At 37.2% G+C, this 17,663-nt stretch overlaps 1 protein-coding gene across 3 annotated transcripts in view; it reads left to right on the forward strand.

The window, feature by feature from the left end:
• Positions 1-12,705, forward strand: part of LOC117328881 (arf-GAP with Rho-GAP domain, ANK repeat and PH domain-containing protein 2-like) — a 132,365-nt gene extending 119,660 nt beyond the window's left edge. For all 3 annotated transcript variants that reach the window (XM_033886475.1, XM_033886476.1, XM_033886477.1), the window contains 6 exons: positions 319-435; positions 4,754-4,845; positions 5,286-5,324; positions 7,524-7,614; positions 7,928-7,979; positions 8,868-12,705. In XM_033886475.1, coding sequence (XP_033742366.1) covers positions 319-435; positions 4,754-4,845; positions 5,286-5,324; positions 7,524-7,614; positions 7,928-7,951 — 363 coding nt within the window. In that variant the 3' untranslated portion in view covers positions 7,952-7,979; positions 8,868-12,705. The remainder of the gene's footprint in view (positions 1-318; positions 436-4,753; positions 4,846-5,285; positions 5,325-7,523; positions 7,615-7,927; positions 7,980-8,867) is intronic.
• Positions 12,706-17,663: the final 4,958 nt, after the last annotated feature.

Genomic DNA, 17,663 nt, shown 5'->3' on the forward strand with positions numbered 1-17,663 from the left:
AGTGGTCAATCTGAACATAGGGATCGACTGAATATTTGGATAGGACAGAAATATAACTAGAAAGGAACAAAACACGTACATTCAATGAAAATAACAACGTTTTTTAACGTGATACCCCATTAAGACAATGAACTCAAAACTTGACACTATGGGAAAGGGCTAAAGAGAGTGAAATCAAAACTTGACACTTTGCATAAAGAAATAGATTTTCACATACAGTAGAAAACGATTCTCAACAAGGTTTCTTTTATTTAAATTTTCTCATTTGATTAAGTCACTATTGTTATAGATATTAAATATTCATTGTTTTGTTCTTAGTTTCAACCAGGGAGAGGACCATTTATGGAGCTCAAGTTCAGCAAGAAAGACAAAAGTTTCAGCAAGTTTAATTTTCAGTTCATAGCTAGCAAGCTGACTTACAGTAAGATTTCAAGGGTGTGTATTTTCTCTAAAATTCTTCTATATAACTGTTCTTTAAGGTGATTGGAGAAATAGTTTATTCCTCTGTCTTGAACAAAAAAAATATTATGTTGATATGAAAGGAATAACTTTAATAAGAAGGAACTTTGTTACCATGGAAACTTGGACAAATTTGATCCCCTCTTTGGCAAAGTATGTGTATATCTTGTTAAGCTTTGTAGAGCTTTGTAGTATTCTTGGTTTTGTGATAGTTAACATCAGTGATCAGATTTACTTTCAAGTTTAATTTTTGTGCCAAACAAACATTAACATAAAAAAACTTTCAATGTGACATTTGTATGTGATGTTAGTAATTGTCACATCCTTGTTTATGTTAGTTGTGTTTTTGTGTTATATTGGTCTACTGCAAGTCTATGTAAAGTGTGCAGGTCTATGTAAAGTGTATCAGTCTATGTAAAGTGTACAGGTCTATGTAAAGTGTACAGGTCTATGTAAAGTGTGAACTTCTATGTAAAGTGTGCTGGTCTATGTAAAGTGTGCAGGTCTATGTAAAGTGTGCAGGTCTATGTAAAGTGTGCTGGTCTATGTAAAGTGTGCTGGTCTATGTAAAGTGTGCAAGTCTATGTAAAGTGTACAGGTCTATGTAAAGTGTGCTGGTCTATGTAAAGTGTGCAGGTCTGTGTAAAGTGTGCAGGTCTATGTAAAGTGTGCTGGTCTATGTAAAGTGTGCTGGTCTATGTAAAGTGTGCTGGTCTATGTAAAGTTTTTTGGTCTATGTAAAGTGTACAGGTCTATGTAAAATGTGCAGGTCTATGTTAAGTGTACAGGTCTATGTAAAGTGTGCTGGTCAATGTAAAGTTTTTGGTCTATGTAAAGTGTGCAGGTCTATGTAAAGTGTGCAGGTCTATGTAAAGTGTGCTGGTCTATGTAAAGTGTGCAGGTCTGTAAAGTGTGCAGGTCTATGTAAAATGTGCAGGTCTATGTAAAGTGTGCTGGTCTATGTAAAGTGTGCAGGTCTATGTAAAGTGTGCTGATCTATGTAAAGTGTGCTGGTCTATGTAAAGTGTGCAGGTCTGTGTAAAGTGTGCCAGTCTATGTAAAGTGTGCAGGTCTATGTAAAGTGTGCTGGTCTATGTAAAGTGTGCTGGTCTATGTAAAGTGTGCAGGTCTATGTAAAGTGTACAGGTCTATGTAAAGTGTACAGGTCTATGTAAAGTGTGCTGGTCTATGTAAAGTGTACAGGTCTATGTAAAGTGTGCTGGTCTATGTAAAGTGTACAGGTCTATGTAAAGTGTGCAGGTCTATGTAAAGTGTGCAGGTCTATGTAAAGTGTGCTGGTCTATGTAAAGTGTGCTGGTCTATGTAAAGTGTGCTGGTCTATGTAAAGTGTGCAGGTCTATGTAAAGTGTACAGGTCTATGTAAAGTGTGCTGGTCTATGTAAAGTGTACAGGTCTATGTAAAGTGTGCTGGTCTATGTAAAGTGTGCTGGTCTATGTAAAGTGTGCAGGTCTGTGTAAAGTGTGCCAGTCTATGTAAGTTGTGCAGGTCTTTGTAAAGTTTTCTGGTCTATGTAAAGTGTGCAGGTCTATGTAAAGTGTGCAGGTCTGTAAAGTGTACAGGTCTATGTAAAGTGTGCAGGTCTATGTAAAGTGTGATGACCTATGTAAAGTGTACAGGTCTATGTAAAGTGTACAGGTCTATGTAAAGTGTGCCGGTCTATGTAAAGTGTACAGGTCTGTAAAGTGTGCAGGTCTATGTAAAATGTGCAGGTCTATGTAAAGTGTGCTGGTCTATGTAAAGTGTGCAGGTCTATGTAAAGTGTGCAGGTCTATGTAAAGTGTGCTGGTCTATGTAAAGTGTACAGGTCTATGTAAAGTGTGCTGGTCTATGTAAAGTGTACAGGTCTATGTAAAGTGTGCTGGTATATGTAAAGTGTGCTGGTCTATGTAAAGTGTGCAGGTCTGTGTAAAGTGTGCCAGTCTATGTAAGTTGTGCAGGTCTTTGTAAAGTTTTCTGGTCTATGTAAAGTGTGCAGGTCTATGTAAAGTGTGCAGGTCTGTAAAGTGTACAGGTCTATGTAAAGTGTGCAGGTCTATGTAAAGTGTGATGACCTATGTAAAGTGTACAGGTATATGTAAAGTGTACAGGTCTATGTAAAGTGTACAGGTCTATGTAAAGTGTGCTGGTCTAAGTAAAGTGTGCTGGTCTATGTAAAGTGTACAGGTCTATGTAAAGTGTGCAGGTCTATGTAAAGTGTATCAGTCTATGTAAAGTGTGCTGGTCTATGTAAAGTTTTCTGGTCTATGTAAAGTGTACAGGTTTATGTAAAGTGTGCTGGTCTATGTAAAGTGTGCAGGTCTATGTAAAGTGTGCTGGTCTATGTAAAGTGTGCTGATCTATGTAAAGTGTACAGGTCTATGTAAAGTGTGCAGGTCTATGTAAAGTGTGCTGGTCTATGTAAAGTGTGCTGATCTATGTAAAGTGTGCAGGTCTATGTAAAGTGTGCTGGTCTATGTAAAGTGTGCTGGTCTAAGTAAAGTGTGCAGGTCTATGTAAAGTGTACAGGTCTATGTAAAGTGTGCAGGTCTATGTAAAGTGTGCAGGTCTATGTAAAGTGTGCTGGTCTATGTAAAGTGTACAGGTTTATGTAAAGTGTGCTGGTCTATGTAAAGTGTGCAGGTCTATGTAAAGTGTGCAGGTCTGTGTAAAGTGTGCTGGTCTAAGTAAAGTGTGCAGGTCTATGTAAGTTGTGCAGGTCTTTGTAAAGTTTTCTGGTCTATGTAAAGTGTGCAGGTATATGTAAAGTGTACAGGTTTATGTAAAGTGTGCTGGTCTATGTAAAGTGTGCAGGTCTATGTAAAGTGTGCTGGTCTATGTAAAGTGTACAGGTCTATGTAAAGTGTACAGGTCTATGTAAAGTGTGATGACCTATGTAAAGTGTACAGGTCTATGTAAAGTGTACAGGTCTATGTAAAGTGTGCCGGTCTATGTAAAGTGTGCCGGTCTATGTAAAGTGTGCCGGTCTATGTAAAGTTTGCAGGTCTTTGTAAAGTTTGCAGGTCTTTGTAAAGTGTGCTGGTCTATGTAAAGTGTGCTGGTCTATGTAAAGTGTGCTGGTCTATGTAAAGTTTTCTGGTCTATGTAAAGTGTACAGGTTTATGTAAAGTGTGCTGGTCTATGTAAAGTGTGCAGGTCTATGTAAAGTGTACAGGTCTATGTAAAGTGTACAGGTCTATGTAAAGTGTGCAGGTCTATGTAAAGTGTGCTGATCTATGTAAAGTGTACAGGTCTATGTAAAGTGTACAGGTCTATGTAAAGTGTACACGTCTATGTAAAGTATGCAGGTCTATGTAAAGTGTGCAGGTCTATGTAAAGTGTACAGGTCTATGTAAAGTGTGCAGGTCTATGTAAAGTGTGCAGGTCTGTAAAGTGTACAGGTCTATGTAAAGTGTGCAGGTCTATGTAAAGTGTGCAGGTCTATATAAAGAGTACAGGTCTATATAAAGTGTACAGGTCTATGTAAAGTGTGCAGGTCTATGTAAAGTGTGCAGGTCTGTAAAGTGTACAGGTCTATGTAAAGTGTGCAGGTCTATGTAAAGTGTGCAGGTCTATGTAAAGTGTACAGGTCTATGTAAAGTTTTCTGGTCTATGTAAAGTGTGCAGGTCTATGTAAAGTGTACAGGTCTATGTAAAGTGTACAGGTCTATGTAAAGTGTGCTGGTCTATGTAAAGTGTACAGGTCTATGTAAAGTGTGCTGGTCTATGTAAAGTGTGATGACCTATGTAAAGTGTACAGGTCTATGTAAAGTGTGCAGGTCTATGTAAAGTGTGCTGGTCTATGTAAAGTGTGCAGGTCTATGTAAAGTGTACATGTCTATGTAAAGTGTGCTGGTCTATGTAAAGTGTGCAGGTCTATGTAAAGTGTACAGGTCTATGTAAAGTGTACAGGTCTATGTAAAGTGTACAGGTCTATGTAAAGTGTACAGGTCTATGTAAAGTGTACAGGTCTATGTAAAGTGTGCTGGTCTATGTAAAGTGTGATGACCTATGTAAAGTGTACAGGTCTATGTAAAGTGTACAGGTCTATGTAAAGTGTGCAGGTCTATGTAAAGTGTACAGGTCTATGTAAAGTGTACAGGTCTATGTAAAGTGTGCAGGTCTATGTAAAGTGTGCAGGTCTATATAAAGTGTACAGGTCTATGTAAAGTGTGCAGGTCTATGTAAAGTGTGCCAGTCTATGTAAAGTGTGGAAGTCTATGTAACTTTTAAAAATTTACATGTTCAAGTCTTGGTAAAGTGTGCAATTTTAGATAATTTCATTTTCCTTTATAGCCATTTCAGATGTCTCAGAGGGCAATAAATTCCTGGAATGTAGAAGATCTAAGCATCTATATTGGTGCCGATCCAGAGCGCAAGGCAGCCAAGTAAGTCTCTCCCTTCCAGTAGATAAATGTACTGTCATATTGTAAAAGGCAAATCATATTTGCATAAACTAATGATATTAAAAATGTTATAGCCTTCTTTACATTGTCCAGACTACTTAATGTACTCCTGACCCTAAACTGGTGTTGGATTTTCATAAATCTATTGAAAACAGGTGAAAGTGTTATTAAGATGATAAGAAGAAAGTTTGAATTGAATGTTTAAAAACATGTGAAAGTTTTTGAAATTTTCCTTATATCAGAAGTGCTTCAGATATAAATTAGAATGCTTTATAAGCTTGTAATATTCATCTGCTGATAGGCCAAAATGTAATTATCAGTGGAAATAAAACCTGTTACATGATAATAAATAATACAACAGTATTACGTACCACATTTTATGGGAGTATGGCACTGTGTTAATTTATTTATCTGATTTTCAGATTCCCAGTCACGTTCATGAAGAAAGGAGACAAAGTGGGGTGAGTTCCTATTTCTTACAAATGTTTTCCTCTCACAAAAAATACAGGGATTTTATCCTACATTCTCATTTATCTCTTTAACCACTATCATCCTTTGTTGAGATTTAACCACCCACAATTTGTTGGAGAGTTAATCACTCTCACTGTTTGTTGAGAGTTAACCTTCCTCACCATTTGTTGAGAGTTAACCACCCTCACAATTTATTGAGAGTTAACCCTCCTCACTGTTTGTTGAGAGTTAACCACCCTAATCATTTGTTGAGAGTAAATCACCCTCACCATTTGTTTGCAGTTAATCACCCTCACCATTTGTTGAGAGATAATTACCCTCACTGTTTGTTGAGAGTTAACCACCCTCACCATTTGTTGAGTTAATCACCCTCACCATTTGTTGAAAGTTAATCACCCTCACCATTTGTTGAGAGTTAATCACCCTCACCATTTGTTGAGAGTTTATCCTCCTCACTGTTTGTTGAGAGTTAACCCTCCTCACTGTTTGTTGAGAGTTCATCACCCTCACAATTTATTGAATTAATCACCCTCACCATTTGTTGAAAGTTACTCACCCTCACCATTTGTTGAGAGTTAATCACCCTCACTGTTTGTTGAGATTTAACCCTCCTCACCATTTGTTGAGAGTTTATCCTCCTCACTGTTTGTTGAGAGTTAACCCTCCTCACTGTTTGTTGAGAGTTAACCCTCCTCACTGTTTGTTGAGAGTTAACCACCCTCATCATTTGTTGAGAGTTAATCACCCTCACCATTTATTGAGAGTTAATCACCTTCACTGTTTGTTGAGATTTAACCCTCCTCACTCTTTGTTTAGAGTTAATCACCCTCACTGTTCGTTGAGAGTTAACCCTCCTCACTGTTTGTTGGGAGTTAACCACCCTCATCATTTGTTGAGAGTTAATCAGCCTCACTGTTTGGTGAGATTTAACCCTCCTCACTCTTTGTTTAGAGTTAATCACCTTCACTGTTTGTTGAGAGTTAACCCTCCTCACTCTTTGTTTAGAGTAAATCACCCTCACTGTTTGTTGAGAGTTAACCCTCCTCACTCTTTGTTTAGAGTTAATCACTCTCACTGTGTGTTGAGAGTTAACCCTCCTCACTGTTTGTTGAGAGTTAACCACCCTCATCATTTATTGAGAGGTAATCACCCTCACCATTTGTTGAGAGTTAATTTGCCCTCACCATTTGTTGAGAGTTAATTCGCCCTCACTGTTTGTTTAGAGAGTTAACCGCCCTCACTGTTTGTTTAGAGAGTTAACCGCCCTCACTGTTTGTTTGGAGAGTTAACTGCCCTCACTGTTTGTTTAGAGAGTTAACCGCCCTCACTGTTTGTAAAGAGAGTTAACCGCCCTCACTGTTTGTTTAGAGAGTTAACTGCACTCACTGATTGTTAAGAGAATTAACCGCCCTCACTGTTTGTTTAGAGAGTTAACCCACCCTCACTGTTTGTTTAGAGAGTTAACCACCCTCACTGTTTGTTTAGAGAGTTAACCGCACTCACTGACTGTTACGAGAGTTAACCGCCCTCACTGTTAGTTTAGAGAGTTAACCCACCCTCACTGTTTGTTTAGAGAGTTAACCGCCCTCACTGTTTGTTTAGATAGTTAACCGCCCTCACTGTTTGTTTAGATAGTTAACCGGCCTCACTGTTTGTTTGGAGAGTTAACCGCCCTCACTGTTAGTTTAGAGAGTTAACCCACCCTCACTGTTTGTTTAGAGAGTTAACCGCCCTCACTGTTTGTTTAGATAGTTAACCGCCCTCACTGTTTGTTTAGAGAGTTAACCGCCCTCACCTGTTTGTTTAGAGAGTTAACCGGCCCTCACTGTTTGTTTAGAGAGTTAACCGCCCTCACTGTTTGTTTAGATAGTTAACCGGCCTCACTGTTTGTTAAGAGAGTTAACCGCCCTCACCGTTTGTTTAGAGAGTTAACCGGCCCTCACTGTTTGTTTAGAGAGTTAACCGCCCTCACTGTTTGTTTAGAGAGTTAACCGGCCTCACTGTTTGTTAAGAGAGTTAACCACCCTCACCATTTGTTGAGAGTTAACCAACCTTACATTTGTCAATGCAAGGCTATCTTTCTTGATTGACCAGAACTTTTATAGATAATATTTAAATCTTTACATTTTTATATGAATATAGTCTTTCTTAATATGTGTATTGGTTTTATCATTTACATTTATTTGTAGTTCTAAGGAGATGTCTTGCTTTGGCCACACACTAAGTTTTGGATCTGAGAAAGACCAGTTGGAATGGGCGGCCACCATGGTCAAGGCGCAGGTACTGTCCAGTATACGTATGATTCTTGTGTGTTAGAACTTTGATCTTGTCTACAAGGTTGTTGTTGGATGGAATGTATTGACTATTGTTTGTCAGTATATCTTTTTTGTAATATAACCAATATTGACAAAGAAGTTTTTGAAAATTTTTAATACTCTATAAGAACAAAGGAGCTTGTTAAACAATTAGTAATTTAGAGTTTACAGCATCATGGTAATGAAAGACAACAAAACAAAAAACAAAACAAAAATCAGTGGAAAACAGGTAGCATCTCATTGAAATTGATCATTAAATGTAGAATTTTTCTCCACAGAATCCTGGACCCCTGACAATATAAGATTACAAATCTGTGAGTGGAGCCAATGGTAGGTGTTCAGCTGTTCTAACACAGATATTGATGTACATGTAATGGAGGGAGGGATCGATGTACATGTAATGGAGGGAGGGATCGATGTACATGTAATGGAGGAAGGGATCGATGTACATGTAATGGAGGGAGGGATTGATGTACATGTGATGGAGGGAGGGATCGATGTACATGTAATGGAGGGAGGGATTGATGTACATGTAATGGAGGGAGGGATCGATGTACATGTAATGGAGGGAGGGATCGATGTACATGTAATGGAGGGAGGGATCGATGTACTTGTAATGGAGGGAGGGATCGATGTACATGTAATGGAGGGAGGGATCGATGTACATGTAATGGAGGGAGGGATCGATGTACATGTAATGGAGGGAGGGATCGATGTACATGTAATGGAGGGAGGGATCGATGTACATGTGATGGAGGGAGGGATTGATGTACATGTAATAGAGGGAGGGATCGATGTATATGTAATGGAGGGAGGGATTGATGTACGTGTAATGGAGGGAGGGATTATATCTGTATCAGGAAATATGGTCCAAATGAGGGGTGGATATATAACTGATCATAGAGTGATTACAGTTAAATGTGACTAGTAGCTTCTCCATGGAAGGATTACAGTCTCCTTATCTACCTTCCTCTGACCATTCAAATGACCCGAGTATAACTACCAAACTCTTAACGATACACAGAAATAAAATTGACTCTTTTTGTAAGTGTGTAACGATTAAACCTTACTGTTACAATATACTGAACATGTTTAACTATATATTATAATAGTGATTACATTAGTGCCCAACTTAAGGTTGTGTATATATTATACATGTATTTTACCTGGCACCTTGTCAAGGGTTTACACACTGATATGTTATTTTACCACTTTCAGAGTCAATCTGTACCAGAGAGCAATTCTAACATCACATACCCCTAAACTTTGACCTTGACTTTCATTCATCGCAGGATTTCCAATCTATATGGAAGACAGGTCTTTGTGTGCTCAGAAGGAGAAGCTGTGATGACAGGAACATGACTCTCTTTGTGTGTTCAAAAGGAAAGGCTGTGATAACAGGAATACCATTTTATTTGGAGGACAGGACCTGGACAGGACAGGACCGATCACAGGAACGCCATTCTCCCCTTCTAGGACAGGTCATTGTGTGCTCAGTAGGGAAGGCTGTGATCCCAGGAACAAGATTCTCTTTGGAGGATAGGTCTTTGTGTGCTCAGAAGGAAAATCTTGAGATCACAGGAATGCCATACTCCCCTTCAAGAACAGGTCTTTGTGTGCTCAGTAGGAAAGGCTGTAATAACAGAAACATGATTCTCTTAGAGGACAGTTCTTTGTGTGCTCAGAAGAAAAGGCTGTGATCACGGGAATGCCACTCTCTTAGGAGGACAGTTCTTTGTGTGCTCAGAAGGAAAGTCTGTGATAACAGGAAGGCCACTTTCTTCGGAAGACAGGTCTTTGTGTGTTCAGTAGGAGAGGATTTCAGCAGGAATGCCATTCTATAGTGAAGATTTGTCTGTGTCCAATTCATTGAAACCAATACATTGGTGAGGAAAGGAGAGAGCAGAAAAGCTTCCTTTTTTCATTATTCCTTGAAGGTCGGTCTTGTTGTACTTGTCCCTACAAAAGGACAAACCAACACTATGTGCAATATTAGAAGACTGGTGTCTGTGAGTGATCACTGTGAACATAGACTCGATTTGTTGTGAAAATTCATCGCCAGATGTATATAGCCCTGCCTTCTGTATGTTATGTAATGTTATGAATTACCAACGCGTGAAACTTAATCTTGGAACATCATTCTCCAATTATATGTCTTTTATGTAGGTCACATCCATTGCATGTATGTCAAATTTTATATGTATTTAGGTCAGATTGTCTGATATAGGTCAGATATGAAGGAAGCCACCTCATTGTCTGTAGACAACATCCACTTCTGTGTTTTCTGTGTGAGTTACTAGTGGTATCACCTGTATTATCATACTTATTGTCCGCCAGCCATAGACAAATACCCATGTGCATGGGGATAAGTATTAACTCGTGAGTATATGGCCCTGCCGTAAGTCATTGTAAGTCATGGCCTATAATAACTCATAGTCAGACGTGACCCTACAGTAACTCATAGTAAGTCGTGGCCATACAGTAACTGGTAGTAAGTCGTAGCCCTGCAGTAACTCGTAGTAGGTCGTAGCCCTGCAGTAACTGGTAGTAAGTCGTAGCCCTGCAGTAACTCGTAGTAGGTCGTAGCCCTGCAGTAACTGGTAGCAAGTCGTAGCCCTGCAGTAACTCGTAGTAAGTCGTAGCCCTGCAGTAACTCGTTGTAAGTCATGGCCTATAGTAACTCATAGTAAGTCGTGACCCTGCAGTAACTCGTAGTAAGCTGTGACCCTACAGTAACTCGTAGTAAGCTGTGACCCTACAGTAACTCGTAGTCAGACGTGACCCTACAGTTACTCGTAGTAAGCTGTGACCCTACAGTTACTCGTAGTAAGTCGTGACCCTACAGTTACTCGTAGTAAGTCGTGACCCTACAGTAACTCGTAGTAAGCTGTGACCCTACAGTTACTCGTAGTAAGTCGTGACCCTACAGTAACTCGTAGTAAGTCGTGACCCTACAGTATCTCGTAGTAAGCTGTGACCCTACAGTATCTCGTAGTAAGCTGTGACCCTACAGTAACTCGTAGTAAGTCGTGACCCTACAGTTACTCGTAGTAAGCTGTGACCCTACAGTTACTCGTAGTAAGCTGTGACCCTACAGTAACTCGTAGTAAGTCGTGACCCTACAGTATCTCGTAGTAAGCTGTGACCCTACAGTTACTCGTAGTAAGCTGTGACCCTACAGTTACTCGTAGTAAGTCGTGACCCTACAGTTACTCGTAGTAAGCTGTGACCCTACAGTAACTCGTAGTAAGTCGTGACCCTACAGTAACTCGTAGTAAGTCGTGACCCTACAGTATCTCGTAGTAAGCTGTGACCCTACAGTTACTCGTAGTAAGCTGTGACCCTACAGTTACTCGTAGTAAGCTGTGACCCTACAGTAACTCGTAGTAAGTCGTGACCCTACAGTTACTCGTAGTAAGTCGTGACCCTACAGTAACTCGTAGTAAGCTGTGACCCTACAGTTACTCGTAGTAAGTCGTGACCCTACAGTAACTCGTAGTAAGTCGTGACCCTACAGTAACTCGTAGTAAGTCGTGACCCTACAGTAACTCGTAGTAAGCTGTGACCCTACAGTAACTCGTAGTCATTATCTTCTCTACATTCTTGATTCAGTTGTTGAATGTAGCTAGACTCTTATTTAGCTTGCCGAGACAAAGTCATGGATAGCTAAGTTTTTATAAAGCAGTGTTGTGTTAATACTAATGAGCATACAGCTTAGGTAATTGACATGTGTGTTCCTTACAACAAAACTTTCCATTTGTACTACATTTGCAGTTATGATGTCCTTGACTGTAACCTTTGACATACTTTTAAAGTCTTAGTCTGAGTTTCAACCAACTCTGCGAGCTATGTCGTTTCTGGCAACTCTTGTAAAGAAGTCATAATGAGTAAACATGTTTTGTCATGCAGAAAGATGATTTAGAGCAAACTTGTTTAAGTTGTGATGTGAAATTTTGACTATATTTTTGTATAGACACATGTATTTGTTTATAATTTATGAAATTTTGCATAATGATGTAATAACTGTGATCTTATAATGTAGATTGTTGAATATTGAATGATTGACTTGTAAGGAAATTATTAAGTACATAATGTGAATGTTGTTTATTATAAAGTCTGAGATTGCATTGGTCATAATTAATATAACTTATCTGAAAAATCAGATACAGTGTACATACATAGAATAAAGCTACCCATCAATAACAGAAGGCAGGAGCATTAATGAAGCTTACAATCTTCTTTTAGACAACTGCTTCATGAAAAACTATTGTTAAAATATCTGATTACAATTGATTTAGCCAAAGAATCAGCTGTTGGTGACATATCTGTATAAGTATACAGTATAGCTGTGAGGATGTCTGGTGCTTTTACTTGTCGTTGAATCTATTTTTCTAAGACATTTTCATGAGAGTATTTTTTTCTCCTCAACCTCTCAATCATGGTGTCTTTTTACATAGAATTACCTGTATGAATAAGTTTAATGAATTACAAACTTGACATTTTTCAGCATAATTTGTGTTGAACTTTTTTTAAGATGTTACAATTTTTTTTTTATTTTCCCAAAGATGTACATGTATTTTTATATGCAAAGTGCTTTTTAACATAATACATTCCAAAAATGATCTTTGAACTAGGATATTCATATCTACGGTTCTGGACCACACATTGGTTTAACTTACATTGCATGACATTGAGTTTGGTTCTTACATTATACAGTTATTGACTAGAGATGAGTACAGCAGCTGCTTTGTTAACCCCAAATACAAAACTGTTGTGTTCTTATAGCTATATATAGCTTCAGGGTAAATTATATTTTTGTACTGATAGTTACAAATTTTGGGTATTACAGATATCGTATATTTTATGATGTCTCCTTGGTATAGACAGGGTGGTTGGGCGAGACAGCGGTGACACTCGCCTTTCACCTATATATAGGCGGCCGGGGTCCAATTCCCTGGCCGCGGTGGCCAAGTGGTTAAGGTGTCCCGACACTTTAACACTAGCCCTCCACCTTTGGGTTGCGAGTTCGAAACCTACGTGGGGCAGTTGCCAGGTACTGACTGTAGGCCGGTGGTTTTTCTCCGGGTACTCCAGCTTTCCTCCACCTCCAAAACCTGGCACGTCCTTAAATGACCCTGGCTGTTAATAGGACGTTAAACAAAAACAAACAAACCAATCCCTGATCAGATGTGAAAAGGTATGGAGTCACCTGCCCGACAATAAGGGTTTCCCTTGGTACTCCTCCCACAGTACGACAGTTTGACAGTGTAGGTTACATGTTATACATATTGTGAATACAAAAAAATAATAAAAAAATAATAATAATGATTTAGTGACAAAACGGGACAGTTTGAATATGAATTGTGAAGAAGTGTTACTACAGAAAAATGCATTGAAGCCAAATGTTACGGAAAGGCAAAACAGACAAGAAGGAAAATAATATCTCGGAGCATGTCCTGTGGGAGGGGTGTTTGTTAATGGTGCATCACTTTCTTTTTATAACAACACATAATAGTAAACAAATTGTGTTTTAACTGGTAAAAATTACTTTATGATTGATAATGATTATACAGATAAACAGGAAATTTACATTGTTATGTTGATCACCATGATTATCATGTTATAAACACAATATTGGCTTGTTTCTACTAAAAATAGTAACATCAGGTTAATATGTCAAAATATCAACCTTCACATGACCATGTTTTAGCCAATTAGAGTTGAGGAAAATAGGACCATTTCTATTATACCCCCGGTAGGGCAATGTGAACACATAACATGGTAGTATAAAAGATACCATTATGGTAGGATATTTCAGTTTTAAACAAATGTAGGTGGTAGACTATATTTAAGAATGAAAAATATCACTGTGACAGTAATGTATATTTAAGTATTAACAAATAGCACACTATATTATGTGGTGAACAAATACTGTGGTAGTCTGTATAAAAATACCACAATGCATTAGATTCAAGTCATTTCACTTTTATTATGATGTATTAAACATTGTTTTTTTATGGATGTAAGAATATTGTTGAATTTCCTGTATTGAATACATGTTACAGTATACATGCAAATTGTTTGTATCAACTTCATTAAAGTATGTTAGTTAACCAAAGCCAGCATAGGTCATAAAGGTGATACAAGCTCTCGCTTAAGCTTGGTGGATACGAAAAATATCGTCGTAGTCGATCAATAAAGTACGGCGATTAAGTCAAGGTGACCTATCAATGTAGCAGGGCTTCATAGAGGTTTAGTATATTGGCTGGAGAGCTATCAGGTGTCTGAATTGTGGTTTCATCAGAGCAGTGATCTGGAATTAGCCCCTTAATACATTGGGTAGTGTCCTGGCTCACAACACATTATATCTACAGCACACATTATGATATTTCTAATAGAACTGAAATTTCTGTTATTTGTAAAATGTTGAGCTGTCGAGAAAAGTTATAAGATAATACACTTTAACGAGAAAAGTTATAAGATAATACACTTTAACGAGAAAAGTTATAAGATAATACACTTTAACGAGAAAAGTTATAAGATAATACACTTTAACGAGAAAAGTTATAAGATAATACACTTTGATGTTTTCTTTATTCCAGGTGTTAGAGTTTGGGTTCTTGTCTCTGTAAATAAAACAAGTTCCCAATCTATAATAGTTGTGAGGGATATATAGAAAATGTCCTGCCATTTGACTTATTTAATGCGCTAATGTAATCACAAACATCGGATGTTTATTTGGAGCTGTACGAGTTAATATCTACCAATATCTGAAACCTAATTTGTACACCTTAATTAACTGGGTTAAAATCTACCGATATCTGAAACCTAATTTGTATACCAAAATGGACTGAGTTAATATCTTCCAATATCTGAAACCTAATTTGTATACCAAAATGGACTGAGTTAATATCTTCCAATATCTGAAACCTAATTTGTATACCAAAATGGACTGAGTTAATATCTACCAATATCTGAAACCTAATTTGTACACCTTAATTAACTGGGTTAAAATCTACCGATATCTGAAACCTCAACAGTCTCATGCATTGCTAGGACCATTGATTTTCTGTTGGAGTCAAATGTATTTTAATAGTGATTCAATGAAACTTTTGAGATGATTGTATATTTTTGCATAAAACTATTTTGTATATTTTTGCATTCGATACTTTTAAATTGTTATTTGTATATACATGTACTGAAGTTTACATACTTTCATCATGTCATATTTTAAATCATACTTTTACAAAGTACTGACTATCATGTAATAGAGAAACTACTATATTCCCAAAGTGTTGTTTACCGATCTGGTTTGATACTTAATTACTGTCACGTCGTCTTGTCAATGAAAGGGGAGCTAATCAGAGGACTTTTTCAATTCAAAAAAAAAAGATTGTTTATGATTGCTGCTTGTAAGACGATAAAGTCAGTTTTTGTTTCAGCCTTTGCTTGCATTAAGGAGATTTTTGCCCTATACAAATGATCTGGCATTAGTGTAGATTTTACCAGGTTTTTTAATACCTTGTGGTATGTTTGGAAACCCACAAATAATGCTGGTTGACTGTTTGAAATGTGCCAAGTAAATGAATTTTTTTTTATGAAATGCTATCAGTTTATATGATACAGTTTAGACATTAATTTCTTCTTGCTTGAGTGAATATTAGTTGGGAGATATATAGATACCTAGGAAAGGGAGTCAACCTAGGAAGTGAGAGTCAATAAAGATTTATATCCAATAGAATGTCCTTAGTCTTAATATATTTATATAATTTATAATCTTCTTTATATATGAAAATGAAATGCTGTATAACAAAGAAATTGTAAGTCTCCTAACATCACCAGTTGGCTGTCTTCCATAACTCAAAGAAGAGGCTTTCTCTCAACCACCAGGTAAACATTAAAACAAAATAAAGAAAAGCAGTATTTTGGCGACATGTGATGTTACTGCATAGTAAAACTTTAATATTCCAATATGAAATTATGACTTAAAAGGCATTTGGAAGTTGTTACAAATTATGTAGTTCACACCTGGTCAGTGAAGACTTGCATGCTTTGTTTTGATCGCTCGGCTAGCTCTCCACACACCTCACACTTAGACAAATGATCTTTACTGGTATTGTATACACTACAGTGTATGGAGGGATGGAACAAGTCCTCAATTTTCCCATTGTAATTCCAAACCCATCGCTCAACAATATTTGTGATACTCCCGCTTCATTATTTACTCTACATTTATAAAGTGAAATTTGTCTGATCTGAAATTTAATTAATTGTATAATGTCTTATCAATATGTTTCATTCCCTTTTGATACAGTAATTACGTTTGTACTGTACAGGTACACCATTGTAAAGGTCCATTGTATGTTTTCGGAACATTCAGGGTTCTATGTGTGAAATCACAGTAACACATGTTATCATTCAGGTAAAATTAAGATTGTTATTCCAAGTGAGTATAAAATATTTAAAAGATGAATATAAATCTTGTATTTTCCAGTGAAGCCATGAAACAATATCTGGTATTTTCTAGTGTAGCCATGAAAATAACTCTGGTATTTCAGTTGTAGCCACTGCATTTAATCACAACACAAAAATCTAAGAAAGATCATTACATGTAAAGTCTTGGTTAGATGTTCCAAGCCTTATTACATATACTGTATGTAGCAGGATAACAATTAATACTGAAGTGTAAAATGTCGGGAGGGAGTTGGAGTGTATTGATTGGGATATATATCTTGACACTGGCACTGCAATATAATGGCTTATAATATAGAATTGTAATGATCGTGGCTTTGTATTTCTATATCGATTTGCTGTAGTATGTGTACACATATTATGCATGTTAAAAACATTCCACAAAGATACATGTTACAATATATCACATATATATCACGACTTCATATTGATACAGAATGTTTTGTATGGCATATTGACATGTTGTACTCAAATAAAACTTTACAGAGGTTAAATTCTTTTGTTTGTGTTCTATTGTCTTTAGCATTAGCCAAATGAGCTGAATTAGTTTACAGTTCATAGGGCCAGTGAGCTAAACACGATTTTGCTGTTCGGTGGTGTTTTGGTTTAGCATAAACGTTTTCCTAACATCTTTGCAAATAACCAGAAGTCTAGGTTCATGATATTTGGCTGGAAGGTTCCTGGGATGATATCTGAAAATTCTGCAAAAATAAATGAACTTGACTCCTATTTAAGGTCACAAGGGTATGCAGGATTTGGTAAAACACTTAACTTCTGATGAATAACCAAAAGGTCTAGAATGAAGACATTTGGCTAGCAGTTTCCTAGGATGATGCCTAGAAAAGTTTGAAGACAGAAGTTACGTACCTTGATTAAAAGTTTCGGTTCAAATTTGTTAAAAAACACACTACTGTTTTTTAAATGATAATTATAAAAGCAATGAATATCGGATTATCCGTGCAGGCCAGTTGGCCTCTTAATCAAATGAGCCGTGATTATTCTAAGTGACCTGTGTGGATTCATTCAGCAGACTGATGTGACGCCACATCAGAAATATGGTCATGCTTTTGCAAAGCAGGTTCAATTTTAGGCCAAATCAATCATTTTTAAAAAGACTAGTGCACAAGAAATAATTTCGAAATTCACATGTAGAATGATCTTAGTCCTTACTTGTGCATTTTACTTTAAAAAGCCACAAAGGCACCATCTGTGATTTCAATGGTCTGGTCAAAGTTTGTATTTTTTTTGTATAAACAAAATTGCATAATATTCTGTCATGTTTTTAGTCAACTTAAATTCTTAACATATCCTAATGAAATTTTTTCACAAAAACAAATTTCTAGTTGATAGTTGCCAACACTTTGCCATGACTTTAGTCCCCAGTATTATTTTCTTAACTTTGACCTCCATTACCGTCACTGACCTAGACCTCAATTACTGTGCCGCTAACCTTGACCTCCACTATGGTGCTGCTGACCTTGACCTTCATTACTGCATCACTGACCTTGACGACAATTTCAACAACCTTGGTCATTGTTTCTA

Source organism: Pecten maximus, chromosome 6, assembly GCF_902652985.1.
Source record: "Pecten maximus chromosome 6, xPecMax1.1, whole genome shotgun sequence".
NCBI lineage: Eukaryota > Metazoa > Mollusca > Bivalvia > Pectinida > Pectinidae > Pecten > Pecten maximus.